The following is a 25735-nucleotide window of genomic DNA, read 5'->3' on the forward strand; positions in this document are numbered from 1 at the left end:
TATGTGTGTGTGTGTGGTTTTATTAGTTTTTTTTTTTTTTTTTTTCCTAATTCGGGATTAAAATATCCCGATCGGGATTGAACCAATTCCTGAATCCCGATCCCATATTTGTTTCTAATCCTGATCCCAAATCCCGTAATCCCGAATTTCCGAAGTTTTAGTCCAAAATAGTAAAAATCCGATCAGGACGAGTAGGGTCCCGAATCCCAATCCCAAAGTCTCAGCCCTAGTTCTGCACATGCGCGACCAAACGTCTTTAGAAGTTTACAGAGAGGAAACCTCGGGAAGCATCTTGTTATTGATCTTTTCCCGTGTTGGCGCTAATTCCGGGGCGAAAATAATTTATTTAGTGGTTAATATTTCTTAAGAGATAGCAGCTAAATGGAAGTCATGATGTGACTTTGATTAATTAGTGTGTTGTGTCAGGAATTGTATGGTCGTATTTGTAAGAATATTAGTGTGTTTTGATAATTTAAATCTCACAACTACTTATTTTAAGGGGTCATTACAAATAAGCTCATCATTGGCTACTTATTCATAAAGAGATCCGGACAAAAAACTTTTTTACAAATAAGTCCACATACGATCCAGATTTTTGTAAAAGACTAAGATAGCCCCTCATACTTTAATATGCTCCAATTTCATCATTAATTTAATTTAAACTCAATTTGACCCCAAATTACACAAATTATTCAATTTTGACCCAAATTTTTTTTTTGCCGCCGGATTCCGGCGTTGACTTTTTCGATTTTTTTTTCTTCATGATTTTTTCTCCGGTTTTCGGCGTTGACTTTTTTTTTCTTTCCTGAATTTTCAACCACCGGTTTCCGGCGTTGACCTGCGGTCAACGCACCGGTCTACGACGTTGACTTTTTCAATTTTTTTTTTATTTATTTAATTTTTTTTTTCTTTTTGTAACATTTTTTTTTTTCGTTTAAACAACAGTATTGTTTTGATTGACAGTAATATTAACTATATTACTGTTAAACAAAGTAAAATTAACTAAACTACAGTTTAACACAGTAATATTGCTATATTAATCTCTAGCAGAGTAATATTAACACAACAAAACTCATTATTATTGTGTAATAGAGTTATATATTACTATGTTGACCGTTGAACAAATGTAAACATAATAAAAAGCCAAAATAATTAATATTACTGTGAGTGACAGTAATATTACTATAACAACAGTAATATTACCGTCAATGACAGTAATATTACAATAAAAGACAGTAATATTATTACGTTACTCCGATCCGTGAATAACTCAAACAAACAAAAAAATCCAAACAAAACATAGTGAATAACTCAAACAAACAAAAAAATCCAAACAAAATAATAATATTGATGTGGCTGACAGCAATATTACTATAACAACAGTAATATTACCGTCAACCACAGTAATTTTATTGTGTTTACAATAATAGACAGTAATATTATTACGTTACTCCGTGAATAACTCAAACAAAAAAAAAACAAAAAAAAATAAATAATATTGATGTTGTTAACAGTAATATTATTGTGTTTACAGTTATTTAAGTGTACCAACGACAGTAATATAATTGCGTTGACTTGTCAACAAATCAAAAAAAAAAAATAACAAAAAAAAATAATAATAATATTACGTTAATTTACAATCAACGGCAGAACAATTACATAAATGTATTGTCAACGACAGTACAATTACGTTAATTAACTGCCATTGACAGTATAATTACGTTAATTTACTGTCGGTGACAGCACAATTACGGTCAACATTTAGCGGCGGACGTAAAAAAGAAAAAAAAAACTAAAAAAAACACTAAAAAAAGTCAACGCCGGAATCCGGTAGCGGAAAATAAAAGACCACGAAAAAAAAACGTCAACCCTGGAAACCGGCGAAAAAATAAAATAAAAAAAAAAAAAGTCGAAAAGTCAACACTGGAGACCGGCGTTGACCGCCAGAATCCGGCGGCAACAATTTTTTTTTTGAAAAAAAAAATTTGAAAAAAAAAATCAAAATTGGATTTTTGTTGTCAAAATTGGATTTTTGTGGACAAAATTGATTAAATTGAGATTACAATTAAGAATTGTGTATAAATTGTTGAGGGTAATATTGTCATATACATGAATGTTTATTTTATTTATAATAAATATTAAAGAGATGGACTTATTGATGAAATATATATAACCCATAAACCTAGAATAATAAAATTGTTTGTTTGGAGATTTATGCACAAAAACTACTTATTTTAATATAGTATAATTTATTTTTTAATACAATTTAATTATTATATATTTAATTTTTTTTCCTTGGTAATGATAGCCGGTGCATCGCACGAAAAGAATTGCTAGTCGAACTAATAATAAAATGGGATTATTAGCAAGACCCCCCTCATCTAGGAAATGTAGTTAAGCAAAACCCCCCTCAAAAAATAATTAGAGAAAACCCCATTGGTTAGTATTACACCAAGTATTATTTTTATAATTCCAAATCTACCCTTAATTGTCAATATACTATTTTGAAACCCTAATTTCTCTCTCATTTTTCCTCACCACCACCACTGCCTCTCCCCTGCCGTCCACCGCTACCGCCGCCAAATCCTCACCGACCAACACCGTCCCCTCGTCGTTCTACCACTCAACCTCACTTCGTCTTTGCCGCTCAAAACCCTCACAATCACAGTCGCCGACACCACCGCCGCGCCTGCACATGACGCCAACAAGTCGTACCCGCTCGACATCCCTTCCACCGCCGCCGCCGCCGTTCTGACCGCAGAAACCCATATATGGGGAACTATGCGGGGACTGGAGACGTTCTCGCAGCTGGTGTGCTTGAAGTCGTCGATGGCCTGCGGATGGTGGTCTGCTCCGCCGCCGCCGCCAAGGAGTTCTTCACTAAGAACAGGTAATTCATAAACAAATCTGGATATATGCTCTCATTTCTCTCTTCCTTACTGTAATTATCGCATTTAAATTTTCAGCCAAGGGGAAAAGAAACTCCCACCAAGTTCGGCAGTGTGGTGATGACGGGGAGGCTGATTTTGAGTTTTTTTGTGGATCGGACGGAGGACGGCGCGTGTAGAGAATTTCACGCAGACTGAAACCTTAATCGACTATGTACATGTTCAATAGTCGATTAAGCTAATCGACTATGTTCTGACAGTCGATTAAGGTTGATCGACTCCATATTTTATTTTTATTTTGGATTTTTTGTTTATTGATTCCAAGTGTATAGAGCAATTATAATGTTTGCATATTTTTTGTTTTTTGTAAAATATAGTTGATTTTGCATTTTTTCGCAATTGTGATTTGTTATGTTTAGTAGCAGATTCTTAATCGACTATGCTTCATCATAGTCGATTAATATACCTGATATAAACAAAAAAATTAAAAACAAAAAAAAAATTAAATTATGTTTTCACCTAATAAAAATACACTTAAAAGTTTAAACACACAAATATCAATATTATTCCGTCTATTTTTTATTTTTATTTCAATTCACCATATATCCATTTTTTTTAACACACACACACACACACAAAGTTAATTAAATTAACACCCCAAATGCCAACCTCCGATCAGTAGAATGGACGATTACTTTGTTTAACAAAAATTCCGGGGCCAAATGTGGAAGAAATCAAGTCGGCGAGAAGCGGGAACTGCAAGAGCACAAACGAAGTAACCGGCAAGCAGGCCAACGCCGCCACCGGAATGAGCACCCACGCGTTCTTCCGGCCAAACACTAAATACAGCGTCGCGCTAAAAGCAACCATCATAAACGTTATCGATAGAAAAAGCGTTCCGAGGCCAATAATTAATCTCTTCGGCAAAACATGCAGAAAATCTTCTTCCGCGTAGCGCGACGTCAGGATCGACAGGAACATCAACAGAGAGGTGGTGGATGCAAAGAGCGAGATAGCATCGGAAATGGCAAACACGAGGAACATTTTGTCCGTCGCGAATACGGGGAAGCCGGTCTCGCTTTTACTGCCACCTGGCACTGTGATAGCCGCCGCGAACATTATCGTAACGATCAATGCCGCCGCAATGGTGCACGATCCCGATGTATCTTTCATCCACTTCTCTCCTTCTTGTTTCAAGTTCTTGTGCTCCTCCGTGAAAATCATATTAGGAGATTTTCTTTCATTGTTCATACGTTCTCTCGAACTAGGGCTGATGGTTTTCTCGACTTGCTGCATGCATGGGAAATATTATATATTTACGTACGTTGAGAGTGTGTTTATCATGCATGCAATATGCATGCATGCATGGTCGTCTCTAGCTATTTTGGGGGCCTAAAGCGAATAGTAAATTGGGGGCCCTTTCATTCATTCTTTCTTATATATCCAAATTTACAATTTAGTCAATTTTTATTATGTTAAAAAAATAAAAAAATCCTCATAGTAAAATTACTAAAATACCCCTATCGATTATTGGGCCCTCGGCAAATGTTTTTAGCTGCCATTATATAGTCTAAGACGGCCATGCATGGTTGTTAGAAGTATATATCTATAGAGGACGAAGAAGTTCGAAAAGTAGCTTTGTTCAATTAATCGGTAGCTAGCTAGGTTAATTATAAAAATTACCTTGTACCATTGCATTTCGCGCTGCATTTGGAGAGCTGCGCCGGAAATCTCGTTGAGTTTGTGAGATGGTGCGAGTTTTCCGGCGGCGTGCAAGAGGTTGTTTCCATCCTTGTCTTCTATGTCTAAATAAATGTATTTATGATCTCCCATTTGATGTGTGAGATTAAAGACGCTCTCGGATCGGTTTAGAACTGCCGCGAGAAATATGGGTTGCCTCGAAATATAGACTACACCACTCGGGAATGCCTCTACGATCATCTCCACAACCTGGTGGATCCCTAATCGCGCTGCAATCAGTACGGCATTTTCGGCAATATTCGAAGCCTTCGAAAAACTCTTTGATTCCGTTAACTTCTTGCACAAGAATCTCACAAGGCTTGTTGCTTGTTGTCTCATCATCATTCTCTCTTCCCTTTTGCTTCTTACTCCAGGCCCTGATATATATATATATATATATATATATATATATATATATATATATATATATATATATATATATATATATATATATATATATATATATATATATATATATATATATAGTTTCACGTACGCGAATATATCAATTTTAAATGATACATTTCATTAACAACTTAAACTTTTGGTTGAGGTGGTTATTCAACATGGTATCAAAGTCAAACCAATTTCAACCTGTCATATTTAGCATTTTTTACGTGTGCATGCCTTTCTTTTTATTCTTAGTAGATTCCTAGGTATTTTTTAGCATTTATATAATTATAAATATCTTAAAGAGACTTTGTTAAAGAAGAACCTCATATCGATCACATATATATATAGACTAGAGATGTAGAGTGAGAGAGCTCACTGAAGAGAATATTCACGAGATGCTCCCGGAATCTGAAGCGCCGTCCATCATCGCCGCCATCCGAGAAAGCTGATTTGTTTCCAGCTATAGTCCACAAAGCACACCGACCATCCGGAAACGCTAGTGTGGCCAAATACGGGTACTTATTGACCAAATCCAACGCCACATCTGTTCATTCATTCATTAATTATATCATTTTCAAAATGGAAGGAATATAATATGATTAGTACATATGCATGTGTACGTTAGAAGCGCGATATACCGAAAAATTCAGCCTGAATAAGGTATACAAGTAGTCTGAGTCCATCATAGCAATCATAAGGCGTTTGCTCCTTGGTCGCCTGAAGAAGGTAGAGAAGCGTTCTTTTGTGGCTAAAAAGCGCCGCTGTATGCACTGGAAAATCGTTGCAGATATTATTTGGACTGTACAGCAGACGGGGCATCCTGTTGACTAGAATAATTGCTGCTTCCGTGTTGTCTACATGCGCGGCGGTGTGTAGTGCGGTATGGCCACCTTTAATCGTCCGTGCCATCATCAGTTCCTCGCAGTTATCGGCCTCCATCATTAATAATTCAACCATGTTTCGCACGAAGTGAATCGCCTTCTTCCCTGTCCCAACCGCCACGTGGAGAAGCGTCAGCCCTACGCTGTTGATGGCCGCAGATTTGGCTTGCGGGTCCCGGTTGAAGATTTGTTTCGCCGTCTCCCAGTCTCCCTCTAATGCCGCCTTGTGCAGTGGAATGTATCTCATCATGGGATCCTCATTGATTTCGTCGTGGGAATCTGAAACGTGAATAACATTCGGTTGAGGTTGTTGAGAAAACGGGTTTTCCATCAATTGCACATTGGACAAAGAAGCCATAATTTTTTAATTTTTTTTTAATTTTTAATTTTTGGGATGGATGAAAAGCATGCAGTGATTAATCTTGAAATTAACAGGGCATATGCCACAAGAATTTATAGAGGGGTGATTGTGTTTTGTGTGATGTATGTTTCTATTTTAGTCTATAGAGAGAATGAAGTGACAATCAGGTAAGGTAGATCAATAGAGTTATATTAATTATATATGTAATATATACTTTTGTTGTCACTTTACTCATCATATCATTTCTCTATATTAATTATTCTTCAACACATGCATATACATAAATTAATTTTATATCATCCCGAAAGTTAAAAGTTGTATGCATTTATGTGGTATTATTATTTATGTTACTATCATAGATCAATTATTATTTTTATAAAAAAGAATACATACATACACTGTAGAAAATAATATTTTTTATCTTGAATATTAGGTCAAGGAATTTTCATTTGTATTTTCTAGGTCAAGAGTTACAGTCACGTGGGAAAGAATATGGAGGAGAATATAATGAAGTGATAATAAGGTAAGGTAGCAAAAAAGAAAAGGAAATCCTGGACAATTGGGGTTTGGATCGGAGCAACTATATTCACCGTGTAAAACGTGTTCTATGTGTGTGTGCGCGCGCGCGGGTGTGGGTATGTGTGTAATTTCCATCAAAAATTTCGGATCGAAATCGGCAGAAATAATTTTTTTATTCCAGTTTCAGCTCCGACAACAGCTTCGTATGGGGATTTCATTGAAGAGTGGCGTGTTCATAACTACTTACATACATCTATCTTCTTCACACATGCCATTATTCACTATGATTTAATATGGGATTATTTTGTAGACCCCCTCATTTTCAAATTATATAGAATTAACTATCAAGTGTATTACACTCTAAGGGAAACTCCTCTCAGTTTGAAAATATTTTGACATACCCCCTGGGCCACCTTGAAGTCCCTATAATACCCTTATAAAATCAGTTTTAAACCCTAGCCACACTCACATTTCGGTTCTTCTCCCAAATTCAAAATCCCGCCTCCACAAACCTCCCACCGGCGAAATTGCTTCCCGGAGTCATAACTCTCTCTTCGGTGGTCAGAATTCGATGGTTTAACTACCGTTGGATTCCTCTCGTCGAGCCCTTTCTTTTGATGGTGATTCCATTCAGTTTGAAACGCAGATCTGTTTCTGCAATTTTTTTTCATTCGACGACGTGGTCTTACCGGAGGTGTATTTTGTGTTCCACCAGTCGAAATTTGACGGGCTAGCCACCGTTGGATTCCTCTCGTCGAGATCTATATTTTGATGGTAATTTCGTTGTTTTTATGTTTTCAAATTTATTTCTATATTTTTTTGCATTTGTGGACGCGCGAAACCGTGGGTGGTTAAAAGCGGCGGCTAGGGTTTTTGTATGAGGCGAGGGGGGTGATGAGTCACTGTCTGTTTGATTTAAAATCTGTAGCATTTCCCAGCAATGACCTTTTTCTCTATCTCTCGATCTCTTAGTGTTTGTTGATTTTTGAGTGTTTTGATGTTTATTCAAATTTTGTTGATTTGCACTAAAATAAAAATTTTTTGTTTTGATTTTGCAATTGCAGCTTAATGAAAGCCATTGATCCTCTCCTTGAAGTTGTCAAAAATTTGGTTGAAGTTACATCTGCTTCAAGTTACAGTATTCAACAGACTGTATACATTACTATACATTACTATATATTACTATACATATAGTAACATGTAGTTACATGCATATATTTGTATATTTTCGATTTGTATTTTATTGGTTCTGAAGTGATTTATAATAAAAATATTAAAATTTGTAATTTTTTGTTGGGGTTTATGAATTTCTTTTGTATAAGCCAGTATTCTTGTGTGTATACAATTGATCGACTAAAAATATGGGATAAAAAACCGAACATAACTACGAATTACTATGGCTACTACAGTTACATGTAGTTATTTTCAGTACAGTAAACATATTGTTTTGAAAATTAAAAAAAAATTAATTTTTTTTTTAAATTAAAAAAAAAAGTTAAAAAATAAAATTATATATATATATATATATATATATATATATATATATATATATATATATATATATATATATATATATATATATATAAATATAAATTTAACAAACAGGTTTATTATTTAAAAAAAAGAAAAAAAAAAGAAAAATAATAATAAATAAATCAGCGAAAATGATATATGCAGGCCCGGAAATGCTGAATGCAGTTTGGCCGAAAATTGCATATAAGGGTAATATAGTACTTTCGCTTCTCCAGGGGTATGTCAAATGATGATTTGGGCTTGGATTTATACCTAGTTTATTTGGTGGCTAGGGGGTTATGTAAAATAACCCCTTTAATATTTTAGGGCAAATTACGGCCACCTAAGATATGCTCAAATTACGAAAAGACCCTCTTATATTTTAGTTACAACAACTCATCAATTATGTATTATCTTATATGTTTGCCTTTACTGTGTCAAATTTACCTACTAAATTATGAGGTTTTTCTTAAGATAATACATAATTGAGGGAATAGCTGTAATTACCCAAACATGAGGGGATTTTTCATAAAATGAACTTACCTCAAGGAGTTTTAGTAATTTGCCCAATATTTTAATATCTACACGAATTGCATAAAGTTTAAAAGAATTTTGACATTCGATCTTTATTCATTTCTGTAAGTACCGATGAACCACTATTCCCAACATTCTAAAATCAAATTTGGAAAAAGATGAACATCAAAATAAAAATAAACTTGTTCCAAAATTGGAAATATCTTCGAAAATTTTGTTCCAATTTCCACCCATTGTAATAACCAAACTGAGCTGTGGAATGTCAGGTTCAGCATTCGGTATAATATAATTTCCACCCATCGAGACGGACGGACTTGCGTAAACACCCTACATACACGAAAATAAAAAATAATATAAACGCAACAACTAATTAATCGAAAATGCTAGGACCGTACGTGGATTTGATCATATTAAGAAGCGGTGGAAGCTGCAGGCATGCAAAAAGGGTCACGGGTACACAAGCCAACGCTATTATGGGTATGAGGATAAGGCCATTCTTTTGAGCAGCCACAAGGTACATAGTCGAACTAAACGCAAGCATTAAGGATGTCACCGACATAAAGAGTGAAATCAGACCAATTATTAACCGATTCGGCAATGCATAGAGGAAATCATTGACCGTGTAACGAGAAGTGAAAATGGATAAGAACGACAGGACAGTTGTGAGGGACGAGAGAAGGGCGAGCGCGTCAGAAACGGCAAAGGCCACAAAGGCGTTTTCTGTGGAGAATGTTGGGGAGCCGTCGGAGGTGGTCCCGCCAGGTACTGTGATTGCAGCAGCAAATGCCACGGTGGCAATGAGTGAGGCTGCGACTGTGCATGACGTGGACATGCCTATCATCCACTGGGTCTCGTACGCAGCCAATTCACGATGCTCTTCGTTGAAGATTGTTAGTGGGGTTTTGCCGTCTGCGTTCTTCGACTTCCTTTCATGTGGCAGCACAAATTTCTCGATTTCCTGGTATAGATAGAAATGGTGAGGTGATCTTTTTTTCTTTTCTTTTTTTGTCCTTTTTTCTTTTCAGAGATCAATATGAAATTAAAGATGGTAAACATACACAATGTTAAGAGAAGCATGCATCAAACTTCCTATATATATATATATATATATATCTGTGTGTGTGTGTGTGTGTGTGTGTGTGTGTGTGTGTGTGTGTGTGCGCGCGCATGTGCAAAACTCTCCTCTATTACTATTTTTTTTTTTTCATGAAATCCTCCTTCCATCTGATCCCTGCATTTCACATAGTAAATGTGCAGCGGGGCTTGATTTTTCTAAAAAGTTCGAGTTTTAAACTATATATTTCGCATAAATTTACCTTATGTTAACGAAAACTTGCATCAAATTTCCCTTGTATTACTTCTTTTATTTTTTAAAGCACGAAATAACATCAGGTCCATTATGGTACACTTTGTTCAATTGAGGGGTAAACTTGAAAATTTATCATGCATAAGTAATAGCGTTAGTTATTAATAAACAGTGTGCAAAACAAATGAACATATGAGGATTTTGTGCATATTTGTCTGTTATTCGCCACATGTTTTGGCACCCAATAAGCTTATTAAAAATATATTTCGGACAAGCGGATAATAAGTTTACCTTGTACCACTGTAGTTCACGCTGCATCCGAAGAACAGCTCTAGAGCTAAAATCGAGCCGGTCTTGATGGGGCCCACATGCCACCAAATGCAGTATATTATTCCCCCTATTATCCAGCAGCACTGACAGAGACATCTTATACTGTCCACTTTGCTGATGAACAATCTTGAATATCTTCTCGTGTCGATACATTGCTGCAAGATGGAATACAGAGTGGTTCTCTTCGTCTAAAAAGGTTATTGCATGAGGAAAAGATTCCAGTATTTCTCTGACAATCTCGTGGATCCCATTTTGTGCCCCAATAAGGAACGGCCCTGTAAGTATGGACGAAGCTTTTGCATTATCCAAACACTTGATTTCCGAGCACACTCTCTTCACTAGTTGGTGTGCATGACGATGCATAGCTTTTTTGTGACGTATACGTTTTAGAGGTATCACTGCGAATCAGTGCGCAAATTATACTAATGAATATATAATGATCTTGAAGGATGTGCTAAAATTTGTTTCTTGATATGCAGATATACATATATATTTATAAATACCTAATGTCTCGAGAACCTTCCAAAGTATCACATGTAATTCTTGATAAGCTGCAAAAATAAGCTGAGAATAAGCTAAAGCAAATAATAGTAATATAATAATACAAAACAAAAAGCAGATATTAGAGATATAGGTAACTTTCCTATTGAAAACAGATTCCTGCAACAATGTCTTCGCAAATTGAAGGAAGAAGAATAAATCGGTGATTTCATAGTGCCGACTAAGGTCTCTGGCATCTCAATCAGCTTCTTAGGAACAACTAAATTCCAGATAATATTAGAAAGCAGAAAAAATAATGGATCATGAAACAGTTAAATAAAAAAATTGAGGAAACTTACATGAGTAGATCAAAAACTGCCAAATATTAAAGTCCATTCCACTTGGGAAAGCAGAAGGCTCTTCAGCCAGCAGTTCTAATGGAGTTATAACCTCATGCTGCCATGCCAATTCTGGGTTGTGCTCAACCAGATACAGTGCTAAATCTACAAGTAATTTACCCAATTAGATTCAGTATTACTTTCAATTCAAAAGTTTTTAACTTTTTATTGAGTACTTTGTTAGAATGGAAAATATTGTTTGGTTTCTAAGATATGATTAAATAAATATTTATGAAAACCCTATTGCATTGTGCTAGAAAAATTATTTGAGTAACCAAACATCCAAGAACATCTTACCAACGAAATGAAATCTAAATATTTACAGAAGCCACACAGATTATAGGCATAAATCTCCTAACTACGATAGACAATTAGACAACAAGACAAGATAGCCTGTTGCTATACACTTTGCACCTAAGACCTATTTGGTCAACCATTAGATTTTGGAAACAAAAGATTTTACGAAGTTACCATAAAATCCAGCAGCTACAGCAAAGCGCATAAGTGTGGCACCAGCAGCATCCTTAAAAGGGTCCGAATTACCATCTTCTTTTGTGACAGAGAAGAGATACAACGTCATTTCTCTATGTCCGCGCATTGCAGCCAAGTGGATCGGCAAACATCCGTCCACATTCCAAATATTCGGCAGATCGCCGTTTTTCTCGACAAAAATCCTGGCGGCGCCGGTGTTTCCCAGCACAGCCACCGCGTGGAGGGCGGTGCTGCCGAAGTAGTCGGTGAGGGCCAGAGCCTCTGGCGGCATAAAATTACACAGTTTCTTTATAAAGGGCAGCCCCTGCCCCGCCTTGACCGCCACCAGGAGCGGTGTCTCGGCGAACGGCGTCAGCCTTGCCGTGATTGCCGCAGGCTGTTGTCTCATGATCATCTCTACAATCTCCCAGTTGCCCTGGTTTAGGGCTTTGTACAGGGGTAAGGACCAGCTTTGGTGACTATCTTCAACTGTGGTTATTTCCGGAAAAGAAAAGAAAAACTGTGGTTATTTTCAAGAATGAGAGAGAGAGAGAGCTAATTAATTAGTAATTACCATTAATGATATAGTCGAAATTACTGATGTTGCTATTCACGAATCGGGAGGAAGGCAACGCCATCATCTTGCAAGTTAAAGCGATCCTCTTGATGAATTCTGAATGAACCTCTCTACATACATTTCAGCTGTATAGATTATAATACCTTTTTATGATTTAATTAGAAGCACTTGTTCTGACATTGACTTAGACTTTTTCTCAGCATTTTTATTTCAAAGTCTTCGTGTTGGAACAATAAACAGCAACTGAGAAACCCTCCGCAATCTCTTCAACAACCTCCGGGATCCCTAATCGTGCTGATGTCATGATGGCGTAAGCTGCCGTATAGTTACTCCATGACTCGATTTCCTTGCACAGACGTTTAACGAGTTCTAGAGCTAATAACTTCAGCAACATCTTATCCTCGGCGTTGTTTATTAAACCTGAAATTATTTAATATCAGGCCGGACTCTTGTGGACAATTTATCAAACACCTTCAAGGCAAGATGGGAGTGGTATTTAATATTTATTCAGGTGAAGGAAGAAAAAATTAAACATTGAATAAGAGAAAATACTAACGAGTTCCGTCACGAAAAACAGACTCTTTTTCAGTAATCGTTTTCAATGCCGAAGTATTGTCGGTTGGCTATTCCTCCACCAACTCCGGTGCAATATCTGCGATCACAATTAACACATCATTAATCAATATTTATCTATCTTAATTGGCAAATGCACAAATCAATCTATCTAGCTGCTGCCCGGAGAAATCGGAATCAAACGAGAAGCTTGGGTCCGGCACTCCGGCTAAGCCAGCGTTAGGGTTCTGCCCCACGATCGTCGTTCTTAGTGATGGAAATCAAGTACTTAAGCATTTCTCTCCGAGCATATTCAGCCGCAACTCGTACCGGAAAATTACCAAATTTGTTGGGAATGTAGGCACTCCGTTAACCAGAGTAATGGCTGCTGCTACGCTGCCGCCGACTATTGCAGCGGTGGTCAAAGCAGTTTGACCGGCACCGCACCATCCACTAGGGCTATCGACTGCCATCGCGCAACTGTTTTTTTTTTTTCTTTTTTTTTTTTTTTGGGGACTGACTGAGGGTGAAGTAATGTGTGATTTATATTCTTAACTATTTATTATATCATTAATTATATAATTATATTCTTTACATATTCATCTGAAAGTATTTATTCCTTGCAATATTGAGCTAGTTATACTTGTGTGATTTGAAACTATTACAATTAAATAGAGAATGATCGATAAATATCAAAACAAGTTTGAAGCTTCAAGGCACAGCAAGTACATCCGATGGCCTGATAGTCGAGATGTTGCTGCATCCACAACCTAGAATTCGGAATTCATCTATCAGCATTTCTTCTGCTTCTTTCGATTCAATCGTTAAATTAAAAAAAAAAAAAAAAAACGAACGAAAAACGAGCATTCGAAATGATAAAAATACCTTAAATCCCATCTTCTGATATAGGCCCTGAGCTGATTTGTTATTTATATAAACATGGGCAAACACCTTATCTGCACCTGCACAATATATATTTTCATTACATTTATTTAAGTAAAGTATAGTCACATTATTATTATTTCAATAATCAGTCAATATATATATGTGTATATATATATATATATATATATATATATATATATATATATATATATATATATATATATATATATATATATATATATATATATATATATATATATATATATATATATATATATATATATATATACCATGTTCCTTGGCAGATGTAACGGCGAATTTGAGCATGCTGCTTGCAATACCCTGTCGACGAGTTGATTTAGCAACGCATAAGTTTGAAATGTATCCGTATCTGCTTCTGCGTTCTCTATAGACGAGGCAGAAAAGAGGAGGTATAACTCGTTCCTGAGAAAATAAATAATAATAATAATAAATAAATAAAAGTTGTTTTTTTTTATGGGGACGACCGAAAAGATGGCGACTAATTCTTGGATTTATACCCCTGGAAAGTTCTCTCCGTGTGACAAATATCGAATGCTCAAGTCCAAGGTTCCAACGACACTCTTCGATTCGGCACCCTTCACATTTATGTCCTCATTCTTTACCTAATTTAAAAAAAAATCGAATATTTAGACGAGATTATTAGCTTGCAAATTGCCTTACAAATTGACTTTATATACCGTCACAATGCATTTGCAATTCTCTCCAACTTGTGAACTGTATCTCGTTTTCATCTCGTTGAACTCCTATAAGACGAAAATGCAGAGTTCATAGGAATGTTTATCATGACTAATTGCCCGATTATTTGCATTCATCAGTGATTAAAAACAGGAAAATTGCTAATTGATCCTACCTGTTGTGCGAATTTCCGTTTGTAGTTTTCAACGTATCTGCATTATTACAAGGTAAAAACTCAAGAATTTGAACAGTAATTTAAAAAAAATAAAAAAATCAATTAGCTGTACTTTGCAAGAATTTCGTTACGAATATAAAACTTAGAGGCACATACACACCGATCGTGTTCTTGGTCCTCCCAATGAGACTCTGCTCTTAGCCATGCTGCCGTCTAAAAAAGAAAAAAAAAAAAAAAAAAAAAAAACCGAGTATTTGAACGATTGAATCTGAATATGCAACAAATAAATTGATATAATTGCTATACAGAAATTGTCACTAACCCAATATTCTTCATTGGTTTGAGCCTCACGTACAACAAATTCGGGTCGTTGCAATTTTACGTCTGAAGGACTAAAACTATCAATCTGAGGAACAGATAGTTTTTTAAGTTCAACTGAGAATTCTTTTGACATAGAACTCACTAACATTGTACAAGAGGATGGAAGTTTCTGGAAGTTATGACAGCCTCGTATTCCATAGCTTAATCTTCTTGACAAATATGGTCTTTGTAGAGCAATTGTAGACATATTAATGCAGGTAATTAATTACCTGCCCGGTTTGGCCGTGGAATTAATATGATCGTTAACTAGTATCCGGTTAAGAAGTACGGATCGGAGCTCAGGGAGAAGTGTTTTGTGGACCATAAACTTTGGTGGTTTCATCTGCATTATTCATTTTTTAGAACATTGGAAAAGAATTATATAAGTGAACCACAAAGTTGTGGTCCTGCCAAAGATGTCACGTGAGTAGGGATATGGCAAGCAACTGAGTCGGGTTCGGGTTTGGATTTATCAACAGTTCTGTATATTCGACCCATACCCGATATCAGATAGGTAGATGTGGATCCTCTAAATTTACTGGACTTTGTAAAGACTAATTTCCATTTTTTTTTTTGTTTTTTTTTTTTTGTTTTTTGTAGAGGAGAAAAATTAATGAACTTGACCCAAGAGTAAAAGTTTGTAATTACAAATGACTTTGTATTTGGATTCATTGTATATTACTAATTCGTTTAAAATTATTTTCGATATTTCCGTAACAAGTTAATCATCTGTGTAAACAAGAAAACCACTCATAAGATTGAATTGAAAGAAGAAAAGGGTTCGCCACTCACCATTTCATCTGATACGAAGTTCCCAAGAAACGTAAGTTTTGGCTTCCCGTTTTCATAAATTGAAACATTTCCCGTTTTCGAAGATCTTTGTGCAATAGGTTCTATAAAGCACTTAGTGGTGCTAATTGGTGCTAGTATATGAACGAATTATGTATGCTAAACAACACTACGCGTCGAAGTGTAGAACAAGTTATGCCATCAAATTCGAGAAAAGAGTTGACCATTCTCCATATCTTTGGATTTCTTTAACTAAATAAAAGCAGGCAAGTAAATGTACCAATTACTACACTATTCTCCATCACCATGTGTAAAAACGGCCTCGACTCTGTCAAGAGATGCCTGTAAGCGCCCGGAATTCATGTTAAACAACGGTTCTTCAGACCCCAAACCCCTGCACACATGCCAATTCAAATTAAATCATCAGCCGCAGCTTTTTCAAGTGCAATAACTACAAACAACGAACATTACGCGAAACAAGAAGGAAACTGAAAGCATATGATCAAGGCAATATATCTTTATTATTACATTAAAAAAAATATATCACGAAAAAGTAAGTTACCCATTAATTTCAGGGAGAACATAATCGGCCCTCCACCCAAAACGGAAATCGACACCGGGACACAAGCCGAGGGATGTTTTATTACGGATCCTAGAAATACCATCTCCGCCCAAACACGTTGTCAGCTTCCATTTCCAACCTGTCGCATGCAGCTGAAAGCTATGCCCTACTCCAACCTGTACAATTTATTACACTTAGGCCTTGTTTGGTTGCCAAGATAAGATTAGCCAAGAAAAAATTATATAATCTAATGAAACGCAATTATTTATCAGACCTCGCGACGTCCAACAAAAAAAGCTCCCTAGAAGGCAAGATAAGGCAATATAAGCCGTGATAACATAATTTTGGCGGGTTGACCCGGCAATTTATTAGGGCTACCAAACATCAAACAAAGTCCAATTATTTAGTTAATCATGGCTAATCTCCCTTACCAAACGAGGCCTTAATTCATTCAAAATTCGCACACGATAGTTAATGATGTTGGGAGAAAAAGAGAATGGGGGCAAAAACCTGTAGATTAAGGAACTTTGTTACGGGGATTTTCTTGGAAACGAGCTGCACGTCCTGGTAAAAGGGCTCGTATATTAACTTCCATTTCCTCTCGTAGGATAAAGGCTTTAATACCAGTTTCGCATGGTAGTCGTTTATAGGAGCATTACACAACTGCATTGGAACAAGAGAAGAATCCCGATAAAACGAGATATAATTATACCCAGTGTGAATATTTGTAAAAATTACAACACACTCGATGATTTTGTCTTATTGAAACTGAATATCCCATTGCAGGTCCATTAAAACTAAGTTCATATTTGCATCAAAACATGCGGCGAAACATAAGCATAATTGATAATATGTACGATAAACGAACTTCCTCTGCAAAATAGGTCGTAATCTGTACGAAAAATGCTTAAGAACAACATAGTTATACACATTTGTCCAGAGTGGAAAAACTCATTCATAAACTTATAAAAAGTATCAATAGTGGGAACTTCCTAATTAAAACAATTAAAAACATTTCTAATTATTCCTTAATCCTTATCATAAACTTAATTAATAGATTTGAGTACACATACTGGGGATGTAAAATAAAAGATGAAACTGAATGAAATTAAAAAAAAAAAAAAAAAAATAGAAAAAAAACCTCAAAGTTAACGCCGACGCGGAAACCCTGAATTTGTTTTCTGAACTTTAGGAAAATCTCAGAAGGCATCAAATTGATGTTGTAAAGCTCTTCCCATGAAGTGGGTTCTTCTCCATTCGAATTGCCTTCCATTTTCTTCAACTGACAAAAAAAAAATTATAGGGAAAAACATAACATTTCAATTACAAAGCCCATCAAAAAATCAACATGAGAGAAATTAACAAATAGCGAAAATTGTTGCTGTTAGTTCGGTTCAGGAACAAAAATGGGTCGGAACTCGGAACTCGGAACTCAGAGAACTGATTGAAGTGTTAATTGTACCTTGGAATTCGAGGCTTCAAAACCCTGTCACAGAGGACTGACTGGTTGGATATCTTTTGTACTTGCTCATTTGCCCCCAAATTAAAAGCTATTTGTTTGATAAGGAATTTTCTTTTTCTTTTTATTAATTATTATTATTATTATTATTATTATAAAATTGAAAGTTTGAAAAAAGTAATAATTATTTATGTGACAACAATAATTGTAATAGAATAAATTGTGCTTGTTTCGTAATAGTTAAAAAGCTCAAACTTTGGCTCATGAGTTTTGTTTATTTACTATTATTAATGTATATATTACAAATATGAGTAATAATATTAAAAATTCAAAAACTAAATTTCTCTAATTTTAGGAAAACTTTGTATTGATATAGGATTATGATTTCATAATCATCCGATCTAATATGAAAGATATAGAGCAATAATTGCACAAATTGTGTTATCGTTTATTACTTTTATATATAAGATTATTATTATTATTATTATTATTATTATTATTATTATTATTAATATTAGCCAAAATCAAGAATTAAAGCCTATTTATGAAGTGAGGAGAGAATGGGGTTGATTGCTACATGCTGGTTTTCTTTTATCATTTGTATCGAATTTATAACAATAAATAAAATTCAAAATTCAAAATAAAACAAGAAAAACGAAGATACTTCCATTGATTCTAGAAAACAAAATAAACATCACCCGCACCAAACAGCTTTTACAGCACAGCATGAATTAAAGTTGCAACCGTTCATCACTGAAATCGAAAGAGTCTGGTGCTTACCCTTGACCTAACACATTAAACCTGAAGAACAAACAAAACAAACAAAAGAACAAACACCCAAACACAGAAAAAATGACACAACTATACCGAATGCCAGTCACTTACTACGCACAACAACAACACAGCAAAACGAAATCAACAACGACACACACGAATAACAACAACAACATCATCACAGCCACGCCACCGCTAGCAAACGACCCCCTTCAATTCCTCGGCACAAACTGCCTCATCCACACATGCTTCCCATTGATGGTGAACTTTGCCTTCGTCTCCCCATTCAGAATGGTCCGGACCAGCTCCTCCTCGAAGAAGACGATCCTCGCAAATAGAGCCTGCTCGGTGGGCCCCACGTCCTGCATGAGCAGCATCTCAATACAGTCGCCATACCTCCTCGTAAAGAAGTTCACCACCTCAGCCTCCGTCACCGGATAGCCCCTCGAGAAAGTCGCAAACATGGTCCTACCAGACCTAGTCCCCTCATCAGAAACTCGTCGCCTCTCATCTGAATCCCGTTCGATGCTCAGTCTAGAAAAATCAAGAACCAATGACTCCTCGGGCTGGGTCCTAGATGGGCCTGCAGCATCACGGGCCGCCGACACCTGGTGGAAGCCACCGTGGAGGGCCTGCTCCATTAAGTCTGCCAGCGCCAGGATGTAAACCTGGCTCACCAAGCCCTGGATCTCGTTGTACACGGTGACGCGGTTCTCGCGCAGGTAGTTAAGAGAGATTGCTATCTTCACCAGGCTGTGAATCAAGGCAACTGCGGGGCCATCCTCGGGTGGGGCACGGGGACCGTCTGTCAGCAGGTCGATGCAGGTGACAGCCTCGTCAGCGAGCGCATCAATCGCATATCGATTGAGCGGCACGATCTTACTAATCACACTAGATATGCCCTCGCGCTCGAGCCAAAGCCATAGCCCCATTACTATGAGGCTCTCTGAAGGGTTGCGGCAAAGATCCCTAACGAGGATGATGTAGAGGTCTCGGTCGATACTGTAAAAGAGCCTGAATTGGTCAAGTGTTACTGGAATTTCTGTTCGGTCGACTAGGGTTCCATCCATTAGGGTGTCGAAAGAATACAGTTTTCTTCCATCCATGGTGATAAAGCCTGCTAAAACAGAAATTGGACATTTAAAAAATCGCAAAGTAAAATAAATTAAAGAAAGTAGATCTTCGATTACGGAGGCGGTATGAGTTTTATGGAGTTGCCATAAACATATAAATATGGATAGAATTAGACTGCATTAGTCTGTGAAGGTGCATGCAAATATTAGCAAAACAGAAAAAGAACAAGTCAAAACAGGAAATCAAGGAAAAAAAAGGAAAAAGTAAAAAGGTTGAACAAAATCGAAAAGCAAAAAACATAAAACTGGTGCTAAAGAAGGAGATCGAGGAAAAAGAAACAAAGGGTTAAAAGAAATTGGAAACAAATTAAAGGAAGTAGATCTGCGATTATGGAGACAGAATGAGTTTTCTCGAGTAGCAGCCATAAACATACATCTGTAGGGTTTTGAAAAAATAAATACAGACGGAAATGGACTACATTAGCTTGTGAAAGTGCATGCAAAAAAAAAATCAAGGAAAAAAAACTTAAAACTGCTGCTAAAAAGGAGATCGAGGAAAAAGAAACAAGGGGTAGGACAAAATTGGAAGCAAAAAAGTTAAGAACTGCTGGTAGCCAAAAACTGTTTAGTTATCTGTAAAACTGCTGGAATCGGCAGCCATTTTTAACATCAGAATGAAGGATGCAAGAGATGAGTTGGAAGACATTAATGCAGCTCATGTGGAGTAGATCTCCAAAACATGTTTACTGCACAAGAACTTACAACAAATGCAGTTGCTATAAAAATCAAGAATTTTGATAACTCTAAAAGGAAAGCTTATCTAGCAAAATTTAATATATGGACTCTCAGAAAATAAAATAAAAAAACTGAGGAGAGACTTACAAGAGAAAACTCTTTCTTGTATAGAGAATCTCTTTTTGTTGCGAGTGAACTGTACACCCACAACACCGGTTTATATAGCAGTGGAGCAAGGGCTATTCAGGCTACAGGTGAGAAAATCATGACGTTGTGCTTATCAATTAGTTTCACAAAAGAACAAGTAATAATTATGATGAGTTGGTATCACTCACAGAAATCATCTATAGTAGGTGGTGATTAATGTTATCACCGGGGATTATGGTAATAAGCCCAGGAATTCATGAAATTTCCGTTTCAGTCAACGAAGTAGCCCCAGAGAAAATTTGACACGTGTCACTCAACGAGGCAGGGCGAAGAAAACAAAGAACTCAACAATTTGCCTAAAAAGCAAAATCCTCTCTACGAAAACCTAGAGAGATTACAGTGGTATTCTTGATATCTAAAATATTATTCTGTGAATGGTAATCTCATCCTTCAGATGCACATAATACCACACCATGGAGGTATTAGTAATCCGATTTCTTGAATTCCCACATAAATCATAGGGAAAATATCAAGAATCACATTTTTGTGACTCAAATTTCTTTTTTGGGACTGAATTTGAGGGAGAAAAAAAAAAGAGATCATTAGCCGATAACGACACACCATAAATTATTATGAAATATACAAGCTTTCTGTCTTTTCATTACGTATCTTTTGATAAAACTGAGTGACATCTAACAAAAATACATAAAGTAATAAACCCTCATCTAAAGTATCTTCGGTTACAACTGATGCTAAAGACGTTAGCTGTTAAGAAATGTAGTCCCCCTATATACCTACAAATGATGAATAAACATCAATAAAATCCGTAGCTCAGTGAAAAGTTGAGTTTTACTTGTTATTTAATTGGATAGTCGTAAAACCCTAAACATAGAAACCTGAAGCTTATGATCAAAATACGGCGTTAATTAGTTAATCAAGTTTACTCGTATCATAGCTATATTATGAGAGTGTTTGTCGTCTAGCTAAGACGTTAGAAAAACAAAGATTCCCTGTACAGTTTATTTTGTGAACTGTCTTTCCGACAAGAATAAAAAAAGGCGGTAATTCTGTTAATCATAAATATTAGCCTGTTCTCACACAACTGAGTATTTCCATTAACCAAACCAATTTCTTCATACGTCACGTGTATGATTTAGACGACATAATAACATCTGCTCTCTATGCTCAATAAATGACTTTCAAAAGTTTAAGTCAGCGCATATACGACATATTTTTGCAGTTATTCCGTACAAATTATGCGCCACAGTAGGTACGATTCTCAAAAGAATTCGTGATGCAAAACGACAAACTTGTTATATTCTTTTACAAATTATCCTGTTCTCAACTGTTGCGTGTATAAGGTTTTGCCTTTATTGTCTTTAGGTACGTTGTGACTAAAAAAGCAATAACTCGGGCGCGAATACGACAACACGTCAGAAGTTATTCCATACAACTAATGTCGGAAAGTAAAACAAGGAAAATCCAATCTAAGGGTTTGCCTTTATGTCTTTATGTACGTTGTAACTAAAATAATAATAACTATGGCGCGAATACGACAACACGTGTGAAGTTATTTCGTACAACTAGTGTCGGAAGTACAACAAGGAAAATCCAATCTAAGGTTTTGCCTTTATTGTCTTTATGTACGTCGTGACTAAAAAATTATAACTCTGGGGCAAATACGACAAAACGACTGAAGTTTATTCGGTACAACTAGTATCGGAAAGTACAAAAAGGAAAATCCAATCTAAGGTTTTGTCTTTTTTGTCTTTATGTACGTCGTAACTAAAAGTTATAACTCTGGCGCTAATACGACAACACGTGCGAAGTTATTCCGTACAACTCGTGTTAGAAAGTACATAAAGGGAAATCCAATCTTTTATATCAAAAGGCTGTGCATGTTAAATATCATTATTTTGCACAATTCATGTCACATAAAGTCGGAATTTAAGGTTCACTGTGATGTGTCATGGTAAACATAATATTTGCCAGTAAGCCCAAATGGAGTCAGCTGATTAAGTACATGCTCTTTAGGGGGAAAAAGAAGAGAGAAAACTGTCAAGAGAAGACATTCTATGGTGAGTCTGTAAAGCAAGCAAGATAAGCATGAACAAAGATAAAAATGATCAAACTGACTTTTGAACCCGAGCTAGAATTAGTTGTGAAAAGCTAGGTAGGAGGTCATACCTTACATAGAACATCAACAAGGAGCAAAATATGAATGTGACACTCAACAACTTCATTCCCCATCGTTAGTAAAGAAGGTTAAATTTCTATCCAACGGGGGATGCCCATAAAGTCCCCTAAGTCGTCAGATTCTGGCAGCAACCAACGTACATCTCAAGCTGGCTAACATATTGAAATTTGATTGATGAAGTAATCTAAGAGGATTTGCAGAAATCAAAAAGGAATGAGGACGAAGAAGATATATTAGGTCATGAAAGCTTCTTATGGAAAGCAGCCTTTATTATAGCAGTTTGCAACCTTTCTTTGACCGTAGAGGAGAGCAGTAGTTCAGCTCATTCAAGAAACAGCATAACTCCAATGGTAGCTTCAAGGAAATTCTGACTTTCTCCGAGGCAAGCGTATTTACCTGCTCAAGGAACTTTCAGGGGTATTAACACAGAATTTGAGAAGTTATACAATCCCTCTCTGCGAAAGTAAGTATATTTCAGAAATTACATTGTGGAAGAGCTCGACACTAACTACATTGGGCAGTTCCACATGATTACAAAACATGAAAGATGGTACAAATGTCTCCACCTCCATGAACATCAAGCATAAATTAGATTCATAGGGTGACATAGAAAACTCACCACGAAGAGCTGTTTTTGCACTTGGTGGCGAAAGAGGAAGGCAACAACTCAGTGATGACGGATTAGAGCTAGAAATTTCAGCATTATTGCTCTCAGAGCGATTCTTGCTGTATGCATTTTCTGGTTTAGTGATGTCTTCAGTAGACGAGCACGATGTTGCATGAGATAGACTGCTATAAGATTTTGATTTACCACAGTAAAAGTCCGATATGCTTTTCCTGGAAAAAAAATTTCATCATCAGAAACTTATTTTACAAACATGGAGAAAAGAAGACATGCAGCCACAAGGATGGTGAAAGATTTCAAAAAAAAAAGCGAAGTGAACACTCCTAAAGAAACAAGAAATAACATTTTATTATGATAAATCTCTCATTGGATCTCGTTATAATTACAACTCCAACTATACAGCTCGACCAATCTCAATCCATTTGAAATTCATGTAAAAGTTTTGAATTCGACTTTCAAAATAGAGTGGTTGGAGCTCTTGGAAAGAGTTCCACGTTTATATTTACTAATGGATACAACGAGAATGACGCAATTAACAAAAAAACTGATAGCTTACAGACATGTATTACTTAATAAAACCTAAAAACTCTCTTAGGCCTTCCGTATGTGGACCTAATTCATGTCTTACTAATTATTGTGTGATACACTCACTAAACGCAAACGTAAATCAATAGAACGTCATGCCTCACCAAACCCGAAACATTTGAAGAACTATTTAAACTCGTACAAGACAGTTTAATATCTATATTTCCCCAAGCAATCCCCTCACACAAGGCATTCAAACAATTCATTCAGATGAAGTTGCAGATGCAACACATGATTAACTCTCCTTCGGTAGATCATTCTTTTCTACACACGTGACTACTGAAGAAAAGACGGAAACCCTAACCCCAAAATTATGAAGAAGAAAAATAATAATAAATTGAATATCCAGAGCCTTAAACCGATAATTAGTTTAGCTCCAATGAAAATTGCACATAGTATCAAATTAAAAAAAATAAAATCAAAACCCTAAGTTAGGGGGGAAAATGGCAGATTTAATCAAAATACGATAAAGGAATATGACATACTTCACAGGCAAAACTTCCTCTAAAGCATTTAAACGGTCCAACGGCCCTCCTCTATACCCACTCCGCACCTCATCTCCGTCGTCCTCCCCGTACCTGAACTCGTCGCTGTTTTTACCGATTGAAGAAATGGACGACGGTGATAAAGAGCCACTCTGATATTCTGACATCAGCTGCTGCGCCGCCGGGCATCTCCAATCGACGGCGGAGAAAATCGTCGAGTGGTAGATCGAAGAAGCACAAGCCATCTTAGGGTGAACAATTACAAAACCTAGGAGTTCGATTCGGTGATTGCTGTCAGAGTTGCCACTTTCCATGGCTATCGTCATCGCCCATGATATACTGTTGCAATTTACAGGCATATCTTCTACAGATTTCATGTGTAATTGCGTATGTATAGATAGAAAGCGAAGCAGATTCATATGTAAATCTGTGATAAAGATACTGAAAAAGAAAAACAGTAATAATAATGTATGCGGACTCGCTAATGAAAGTATGACACATTAAACAATATCAAATTTTCCAAATTATTATTTGAGTTTAATTAAATGTGTAAATTACAACCAGCTCCCTGATGTAAAGTCTATTTATAAAAAAGAACCCTCGTTATTTATAAATTACAATAAGACCCCTTCTATTTGTGATTTTACATTCACCACCTACAAAACGGGTGTTAATGTAATAAATCTAAAAACCACGGTTTAGAATGTAATTATGAAAATATTAGGGTTTGTTTAGTAAATAGTCCTTACCTGAGGGGCGGTTGTAATTTACTATTAATGAACTTCCATAGGTAATCGGATATTATTTAAAAAATATATTTCGGTCCGGCCCAGGCCCTAAACTCATAGGAGGCCCAAACCCTATAATTTAAAACATTATATACTCCCTCCGTTCTAAATTAACTCTAGTTTTGGGGTTTTTTTTTTGTTCCATATTATCTATTACTTTAAAATTCCAATGATGCATTAATTATTGTTTTCTCAACTATGCATTTATTTGTTATTACTCTTAATTAGTTGAGATATAATTAATTACATGGGTATTTTAGTCATATTATATGTATTTTTCTGAAATTCAAGCATTTTTATTAATTTTCTTAATATGTGCGCAACAACCTAAAACGATAATTATTTTGGAACGGAGGAAGTACTATAATTAAGGCCAAATTTATGGATGGATTTGGTGATTGACTCAAAAGGAAAGACATACGAGCAATAGTACCCAG

General features: G+C 36.1%; 5 protein-coding genes across 36 annotated transcripts; all 5 read right to left on the reverse strand.

Moving 5' to 3' along the window:
- Positions 1 to 3531: 3531 nt before the first annotated feature.
- LOC105968003 (uncharacterized) lies at positions 3532 to 6280 on the reverse strand. Its single transcript, XM_088826565.1, has 4 exons — positions 5660 to 6280; positions 5398 to 5565; positions 4572 to 5005; positions 3532 to 4178 (listed from the first exon to the last, which is right to left on the reverse strand). The coding sequence occupies exons 1-4, from the start codon at positions 6258 to 6260 to the stop codon at positions 3564 to 3566; spliced, it is 1818 nt and encodes a 605-aa protein (XP_088682691.1). The 5' UTR covers positions 6261 to 6280; the 3' UTR covers positions 3532 to 3563.
- A 2719-nt stretch (positions 6281 to 8999) lies between these two features.
- Positions 9000 to 12540, reverse strand: LOC148766657 (uncharacterized). The gene is made up of 7 exons (XM_088827369.1): positions 12388 to 12540; positions 11814 to 12302; positions 11304 to 11447; positions 11047 to 11224; positions 10984 to 11015; positions 10426 to 10862; positions 9000 to 9786 (listed from the first exon to the last, which is right to left on the reverse strand). The coding sequence occupies exons 1-7, from the start codon at positions 12452 to 12454 to the stop codon at positions 9199 to 9201; spliced, it is 1935 nt and encodes a 644-aa protein (XP_088683495.1). The 5' UTR covers positions 12455 to 12540; the 3' UTR covers positions 9000 to 9198.
- Positions 12541 to 13590: 1050 nt separating this feature from the next.
- Positions 13591 to 15438, reverse strand: LOC105968103 (Acyl-CoA N-acyltransferases (NAT) superfamily protein). The gene is made up of 8 exons (XM_012992718.2): positions 15042 to 15438; positions 14880 to 14932; positions 14720 to 14756; positions 14547 to 14612; positions 14367 to 14471; positions 14118 to 14271; positions 13828 to 13904; positions 13591 to 13712 (listed from the first exon to the last, which is right to left on the reverse strand). Exons 1-8 carry the CDS (start codon positions 15285 to 15287, stop codon positions 13635 to 13637), a joined length of 816 nt encoding a protein of 271 aa, XP_012848172.2. The 5' UTR covers positions 15288 to 15438; the 3' UTR covers positions 13591 to 13634.
- Positions 15439 to 16050: 612 nt separating this feature from the next.
- On the reverse strand, positions 16051 to 18012 carry ORG4 (OBP3-responsive protein 4 (ORG4)). The gene is made up of 5 exons (XM_012992558.2): positions 17893 to 18012; positions 17572 to 17712; positions 16941 to 17093; positions 16431 to 16606; positions 16051 to 16262 (listed from the first exon to the last, which is right to left on the reverse strand). Exons 2-5 carry the CDS (start codon positions 17701 to 17703, stop codon positions 16160 to 16162), a joined length of 564 nt encoding a protein of 187 aa, XP_012848012.2. The 5' UTR covers positions 17704 to 17712; positions 17893 to 18012; the 3' UTR covers positions 16051 to 16159.
- A 518-nt stretch (positions 18013 to 18530) lies between these two features.
- LOC105968053 (uncharacterized) lies at positions 18531 to 25063 on the reverse strand. 32 transcript variants are annotated; one of them, XM_088827405.1, is made up of 6 exons: positions 24511 to 25063; positions 23435 to 23652; positions 23103 to 23211; positions 20807 to 22963; positions 20619 to 20719; positions 18531 to 19780 (listed from the first exon to the last, which is right to left on the reverse strand). In XM_088827405.1, exon 6 carries the CDS (start codon positions 19767 to 19769, stop codon positions 18876 to 18878), a length of 894 nt encoding a protein of 297 aa, XP_088683531.1. In that variant the 5' UTR covers positions 19770 to 19780; positions 20619 to 20719; positions 20807 to 22963; positions 23103 to 23211; positions 23435 to 23652; positions 24511 to 25063; the 3' UTR covers positions 18531 to 18875. The 32 variants fall into 32 exon arrangements, 30 of the variants coding, with proteins under 30 accessions (XP_088683531.1, XP_088683550.1, XP_088683548.1 ...); XM_088827424.1 differs by having other exon boundaries at positions 18531 to 19783; positions 22806 to 22967; positions 24511 to 25022; XM_088827422.1 differs by having other exon boundaries at positions 22806 to 22963; positions 24511 to 25019.
- Between the last annotated feature and the right edge of the window lie 672 nt (positions 25064 to 25735).

Source organism: Erythranthe guttata, chromosome 12 (genome assembly GCF_056151865.1).
Source record: "Erythranthe guttata isolate IM_541 chromosome 12, IM_541, whole genome shotgun sequence".
Lineage (NCBI taxonomy): Eukaryota > Viridiplantae > Streptophyta > Magnoliopsida > Lamiales > Phrymaceae > Erythranthe > Erythranthe guttata.

What these genes read in the sequence shown, in the direction of transcription:
- LOC148766657 (XM_088827369.1), bottom strand. Translation starts at nt 12,454, where the DNA reads ATGATGGCGTTGCCTTCCTCCCGATTCGTGAATAGCAACATCAGTAAT. An exon ending in GCAGTTTTTGATCTACTCAT is followed by an intron (nt 11,225 to 11,303) that starts GTAAGTTTCCTC and finishes TCTGGAATTTAG; the next exon opens with TTGTTCCTAAGAAGCTGATT. An exon ending in GTGAACTACAGTGGTACAAG is followed by an intron (nt 9,787 to 10,425) that starts GTAAACTTATTA and finishes TATCTATACCAG; the next exon opens with GAAATCGAGAAATTTGTGCT.
- LOC105968003 (XM_088826565.1), bottom strand. Translation starts at nt 6,260, where the DNA reads ATGGCTTCTTTGTCCAATGTGCAATTGATGGAAAACCCGTTTTCTCAA. An exon ending in TATTCAGGCTGAATTTTTCG is followed by an intron (nt 5,566 to 5,659) that starts GTATATCGCGCT and finishes ATGAATGAACAG; the next exon opens with ATGTGGCGTTGGATTTGGTC. An exon ending in TCTCGTGAATATTCTCTTCA is followed by an intron (nt 5,006 to 5,397) that starts GTGAGCTCTCTC and finishes TATATATATCAG; the next exon opens with GGCCTGGAGTAAGAAGCAAA.
- LOC105968053 (XM_088827405.1), bottom strand. Translation starts at nt 19,769, where the DNA reads ATGGATGGAAGAAAACTGTATTCTTTCGACACCCTAATGGATGGAACC.
- ORG4 (XM_012992558.2), bottom strand. Translation starts at nt 17,703, where the DNA reads ATGGAAGGCAATTCGAATGGAGAAGAACCCACTTCATGGGAAGAGCTT. An exon ending in GCGTCGGCGTTAACTTTGAG is followed by an intron (nt 17,094 to 17,571) that starts GTTTTTTTTCTA and finishes GTTCCAATGCAG; the next exon opens with TTGTGTAATGCTCCTATAAA. An exon ending in CAAAGTTCCTTAATCTACAG is followed by an intron (nt 16,607 to 16,940) that starts GTTTTTGCCCCC and finishes TAAATTGTACAG; the next exon opens with GTTGGAGTAGGGCATAGCTT.
- LOC105968103 (XM_012992718.2), bottom strand. Translation starts at nt 15,287, where the DNA reads ATGTCTACAATTGCTCTACAAAGACCATATTTGTCAAGAAGATTAAGC. An exon ending in ACGGAGAGAACTTTCCAGGG is followed by an intron (nt 14,272 to 14,366) that starts GTATAAATCCAA and finishes TTATTTTCTCAG; the next exon opens with GAACGAGTTATACCTCCTCT. An exon ending in ATCAGAAGATGGGATTTAAG is followed by an intron (nt 13,713 to 13,827) that starts GTATTTTTATCA and finishes TCCGAATTCTAG; the next exon opens with GTTGTGGATGCAGCAACATC.